The sequence below is a fragment of the Acanthisitta chloris genome, unplaced genomic scaffold, assembly GCF_000695815.1.
Source record: "Acanthisitta chloris isolate BGI_N310 unplaced genomic scaffold, ASM69581v1 scaffold19096, whole genome shotgun sequence".
Classification (NCBI taxonomy): domain Eukaryota; kingdom Metazoa; phylum Chordata; class Aves; order Passeriformes; family Acanthisittidae; genus Acanthisitta; species Acanthisitta chloris.
In genome coordinates, this window is record NW_008680063.1 from 47,420 (window position 1) to 53,658 (window position 6,239).

Genomic DNA, 6,239 nt, shown 5'->3' on the forward strand with positions numbered 1-6,239 from the left:
CTCTCCCTCTTCACATTACCTGCACTAACCAGCACACTCTTCAGTGCTCTCAAGCCAAAATCGTAGTGGCTTTGGGAGGACAACTGTTCATCACAAAGCCTAAGAAGCAAAAAGAGACAAAATATAATTTGATTCTCAACAGGGACCAACACAACACTCAGCAAGTATCATTGTTTAATTGAAATAATTGCTGCACAACATGCTTAGTGAGTTGCAAAGAACATTACAGCTTTGTACAATAAGCTTTATTGTTACTCACTGAAGCCAAAATGGTTACTTACTTGAAGAATGGTACTATCTTATTGGCCAGGACTTCAGCTGTACGGAATCCTTGGGAGTACAACATGACCTGGGCAATCAGCTGCCGATCTGGTTTGGTCATTGCCAAGCTACGGAACAACTTCTTCAAGTTGTCAGGCAGATTAGATCTGCCTGCATAGCCAGGATTCATGGTGATGAAGATAGCCATGTCAGGGCTCACTTTGACTTGTTTGTTCAGCAGCTCACAGGTAATAGGTGTTGCAGCTGAAAAGAGAGTTCATTTAGTTTCACCTGAGTCCGTGAGAGAACACAAGTCGTATTTATTCTACTTTAGTTTCCTACAGTAATGGACAGCAGGTTCTACAGCTCAAATAATGTAAGTTTCTACCAGCTGAAAGTTACTTCCAGTAGTCAAGTTTGGACAATTCATCCTTGCATTGCTTGGGAGAAATGTAACTGAGCAACAAAACAGCACAAAGGATGTTTCAGAGGCTGCACAACACTTAGGAATGAAGAATTACATACTCTTGTCGTAGTTGGGGTTGGAATGCTCTCGTAAGGCTTCCTGGATGCACTGAACTTGCTGGGAAACTGCAGACAGCATTCGCTCCTCCAGTCTGTTGAACTCATCAAAGCAGCCCCAAGCACCCACTTGGCAAAGTCCCACGAAGATGCGTCCCATGGCCTGCACAGAGGGGGAAACTCACTCAATGGCATGGGCAGGCAAAGGGAGCAGAGAACAGCACTTTACAGAATGCACCCAAGGCAGGAAGGAGCTGTATTTACATGCAGGTTACAATGTTTGTAGTACTGTGAGAGTTATGAAAGGGTTCTAACTGACTTTCAGGTGTTCACTGTTTCACAGAACCAGAGGAGATGACAGCAACTTCCTATTAGTACATTCTGCACTGCAGTGTACTCACAAAACAGGCAAGGGAAGTCCACTGCATAATGCTTTGATTGCTGATACCATTACTAGCAGATGCAGTTCAAGCCCTTTATCACAAAGATACTAGAATTACAAAACACTTAAGAAAAGCAAATTGGATGTTCCACCTAAAGAACAACCTTGAAGGTAAGTTTCTGCAAAAGGCAACACAAAGGAGTATATGATGGAGGTTTAGAAGCTACTGGTTTAAGATGAACAGGAATCAATTATTCACTGTCTCTTTCACTGCAAAAATTAGAGAACCATTAAATAAAAGACAAATAGAAGGTTCTTTGTCATAAAGTGCATAACAATGCAGTGGAACTCTTTGGTAGATAATGTTATGGCAAGTGTGCAAGTGGATTTAAGGGGAGAAATGAGTACCCAGAGAAAGGTTCACTGGAGCATGAACAGAGTAACACATTTCAGCCTGGGACCTCCTGATCCTCCTAACTGTTAGTCAGGAAAGGGACTGGGAGCAAGGAAGGAGTATCACCCACTATCTGTAATCTTAATACTCCCAAGGCATTTTCTTACAGTCACCACCACAGGCCCAGTGGTGGCTAAATGGAACCCTGGTCGGGACAAAATACAGCTGTACAGAGAACACACACTTGGCCAACCTGGAAGAGTCCAGAAAGTATAGTGACTCCTTGTCCATGTTTTCTGTTGGTTTTTATATATGCACCTGAACAAGGCACTTATTTTGAGATAACTGCTTTGCTACAGTTTACAGAGGCATTTTGTCTGGTTCTCAGCTTGAGGATGTCAATAACCTTCAAATATCTGGGTAAATTTTCTTAGGTTTGAAAAAGTTTTCACATGCTAAGGTAAACTCCACAGCAATGTTGCAAGTAATTTGGTAACAGCATAGCTACTTCAGCAGTCTCATACTCTCATCTGTTCCCCATTAAACCTATCAATGGGAACTACACAGTTTAAGCCACTTTCCCAAAGCCTCTGCTCTGTACTTCCTCTTCCCTTCTCTCCATTTGCTGCTACAGAACTACCTGTTCCAAAAATCCAGAACCCCTGCCACAGCAATATTCTGTCCCACCTCTGCTTTAGGCATTTTTTGTTAGAGGTTCTAAATGACTCACAGACATCAGCTCAGTTAAGACTTATAATCACCTTGAAATACAAAGACTGTCTCAGAGCTCTGAAGAGCTCCCTATTGCTTGTTAGCACAGACTACATTTTTCTCATCAAACAGCTTACCTGGAAGTCAAAGGTTTCATCACAGTTGAAAACCAAAACAAAGCGACCAAGTTGATGTCCAAGAGCCTTAACAGATTCTGTTTTGCCAGTACCAGCAGGACCTAATTTTGAAAAGGGACAGGTATGTTTTAGTGTTTTATCATCTGAGGTACCACTACCAACTCATGCAATCTGCCAGCATGTTGATTTTGATGTGCCTGTCAAGAGGGTTCAAACAAAACCAAAATCTGCTGTGATTTCCTCCAAACGACTGTTCTGTTCTTCAGTATCTCAGTTGTAAGTGTTCTGCATGTTCACATTAAAGCTATATTGTGGTGGTGTATATCCTTCCCTGTTCACTTCTGGGCCACACTGTGGTCCCAGGAATGCTCTTTAAGCCTTGGCCTGGATTAATGGCTATTTCATTACCAGAAACACTGTCTGCTCCCAGAACTTCTGTTGTCTAACAAGCTCCTGCTTTCTACCAAATAGCCTTGAGACTTTATTTTTGCATCTGAACAACAGACAAATGTGGTAATATTCTCATTCTTGGACTTCTCAAGGAAAAATTCCAGTAACTACCAACTCAGATTGTGGCCAGGATGAAAATTTATTGATGACTGCAGTCAATCATCTTGTGACCCTACAAACAGTCGTCCTAAGTGAGACCCTCTGAGCTGCCCTGCACTGCAGGAAGCTGTGACCAGCATCTCCCTCCCAGTGGGACTCCTGTTGGAGCTGGTGAACTCTGCAGTGTGTGACACTCAGAGGACAGCCACTAAAAGCTGACAACTGAGCCTGGGCTGATAGCCCACACTCCTTGAGACTCAATCCTCTGCCCACTGAGAGATGCAAAGGCATCTGATGTATTCCACTACATTCAAGGGGAATTTGTCTTAGGTACAGCTCTGTACATACTCCTTTATGTCTGTATCCATGTATATTATGAATGCTGCCATTTTAGATTCATAATTTAAGTTAAACTTATTTACTGTTATGCTTACAGAAAATCCTACTGAATCATTTTATAAGTGTTAAATTAGTCAACTGATCAAGTACTGCTGCTATTGTGATGATTAGGTAATTAAGTGTGGCTAAATCCTTTAGACCTAAACAGCTGATCCAGTCTGAAGTTTAGTTTGGCAAAGGAGTCCACTCTGAACCTTGTGATCCAATGGGAGGGTCCTCCCTTATCCCTTTACATCCCTTACTGTTATCCCTACTTATCCTTCTGTGTCCCTGGTCTCTGCATAAATCACTGTAGACTGCTTTTACTCTGATTTTCCTTTGTGTGCTTTATCTATACAGCAAGTAACAGAGTGAACTTTGCCATCAAGTTTGTTGTGCTTTCACAACTTTACACTGAACCTGCCTTTGCTGATACGCTGCTTGGGATTCTCTAGGTCACCTAAAGAACTCACATTCACATATACATTAGAGACTAGAGAAGATAAGGGTTTCTATACTTGTCTCACAAACTCACCAAATGGAGATCCTCCAAGTCTTGCCTCCAGGGCCTGGGTCATGGTCAGGTAACAGCGGTCGGTGAGAGGAGTCTGCACCAGCTTATCCTGAACACCAAGGTACTCAAAGCCATAGTTGAATTTGGCATTTGCCATCTGAATGGAAAGCTGCTGCAACACATCTGTCTGCTTTGGGTCAAAGTAGAAGCGCATCTGGCTGAGCCACTCGAAGGATTTCGAGTTGTCGATCTTGCTCTTGATCAGTGACCTTGTAACATCTCTCTGGTGCACCAGCTCAGTGATCTGCAGGATGAGGGAACTTCTTAGAGCACAGCAACACAAGCCATTGCTAATAAAGTCAGGTATTCTACAGCTTCTATTAACAGAGTCAACTGCCAACACTTAAAAATAATGACCTAAAACCAGTCTAATGCCTTAAAATTTAACAAAACTACCCCTGTTGTTAAGGTCTTCTCCAGCTTTCAGCAAAGCACTCTGGGTCAGTTAGTCTGTTAATCCATTACACTACTGAACTCAGAATTTTACTTGCCAGAAACTATGAAGACAGACACTCCTCAAATGGACCAGGCATCTCCCTCTAAAAAACTACAGAAATAACCCAGGATGATTTTAACATCCCTCTCCTCCCCAATCCTTATCTACAAACACACTGCAATTACAATGATAATAAGCAGCTTAATGACATATTTCACATTTGAATGAAGAGATCACTAAGTTCCACATCTGGGAGAGCTAGTTTGAAGCTCAACTCAGTGAGCCAGTCTATAATATGCTGTCATGCATTAAGCTGACTGGAGGGAAAAATTACCACCACCTACAGGATCAGGGCTTGATGGAATCGCTCAAATCACATGAAACTAATAAGCCTTAGACTGATCATTTTTTTCATTAAACTTTAAAAAATCCTCACCTGCAAACCCAGAAAAGAGGTTTTCACTTACCAAATGCTCCAGTTTCCTTCTGCGAAGAGGTGGCTGCTCCATCAGCACAGAATCTGCCAGGACATTGAGTGTGACCTCAACATTGGCCAGCACAGACTGGAGAGGACTGTTGTCTCCACCTCCACCATTGAGGGCTGACTCCACATTCTCAGACCATGCAATCTGGGCTGACAGGACAACAAGCTGGGCCTGTGTAACAAAAAAATCCTCATCAGATAGTTTCCCTCACTGAAGGAACCAAGCTACAGTGTACTTAGGTGCTCCACATGAATACCTGGTACTTGTCAATCCAGGAGATGTAGACTGCTGGATCAATTGAAGTTGCTTTCCCAAAGATTTCCACTTCAGTAACAGATTCTGCAAGCAATTTAGCAAGGGTCACTCTCATTTCTTTTTCAACAAGAGTGAGCCACTCATTGATCTTGGGATGTTCTGTGATTGAGACTGGGGTTTTGAACAGCACCTGCAAGAATTAAAGGCTTAAGTCAGCCCACAGTCACTTAATTATATTCACTTATTATGACAGAACTCTATTTAGAAAGAGTCACTACAGCTGTACCTCCTCTCCTTCACGTGAGGATATCCCAAGAACCACAGAATTGTCTTCATTGAGAATGATGCTAGAAACTCCAGCAAACATCTTCTTGAAGTGTTTCTGCAGCTTAGCAACATTTTTGCTGTTTCCAATGATTTCAAGCAAGTCTTCATCACCAACAAAATAAAACCTGTCAAACACACAAAATTCAATCCGTATCAGAAGTCCAACTACCACTTTTAATTTATGGGTGATGTTTCCTAGATGGACACTGTATGGGAGTAACTGACACCCACTTCCCCAACTCTGAACAAGTACATTGAACCATAAATTTGCTAGAAGTTATACCTAAGTGCCATTATTAAGTCGCAGTTCATATGGTCTGTACCATACACCATGCTCCATACTGTGGAGCATTTTCTTTACCCTGAAACACTCACAGCAGAGCCTGGCATTGAATTAAGTCTACCAAGCAGGGACAACTCCTACTAAGTATCTCTCTCACTCTTACTCTCTCATGCTAAGTGACAAACTAGTTGAGGACTACAGGTAAGTCAAAACTAATGACTTCAAAACTGGACTGTGACAGTTTAGACTGTCCTTCATTCAAATGGCAGAAATTTATAGAAATCAGCTGCAATGTTTCCTTAAGCAATATCCAAACCTAGAACCAGCCACTGCTGAGCAAATAAGGGAAGTTTCAGTCCCATTTCCTGAAAGGTAGCTGTAACCGATTTCTGGATATAGACAATACAGATTGAAATGGTCATAATAACATATATATGCAACACATGAGAAACTGGCAGAGGCTTTATAGAGCAGGACACCAATTCCTGCACACAAACAGCAGATTGTGTTATTTCAAAAGTCAACTAGAGTCAGCTTCTTACCGA

At 42.0% G+C, this 6,239-nt stretch overlaps 1 protein-coding gene across 1 annotated transcript in view; it reads right to left on the bottom strand.

The window, feature by feature from the left end:
* Positions 1-6,239, bottom strand: part of DYNC1H1 (dynein, cytoplasmic 1, heavy chain 1) — a gene marked incomplete at its 5' end in the record, with an annotated part of 44,984 nt that overhangs the window by 28,227 nt on the left and 10,518 nt on the right. Inside the window, 9 exon segments of the mRNA XM_009077584.1 lie at positions 1-2; positions 5-99; positions 282-525; positions 787-946; positions 2,408-2,508; positions 3,870-4,152; positions 4,812-5,000; positions 5,086-5,274; positions 5,371-5,569. The exon segment at positions 1-2 is cut by the window's left edge and continues 78 nt beyond it. Of these exon segments, the coding sequence (XP_009075832.1) occupies positions 1-2; positions 5-99; positions 282-525; positions 787-946; positions 2,408-2,508; positions 3,870-4,152; positions 4,812-5,000; positions 5,086-5,274; positions 5,371-5,569 (1,462 nt within the window).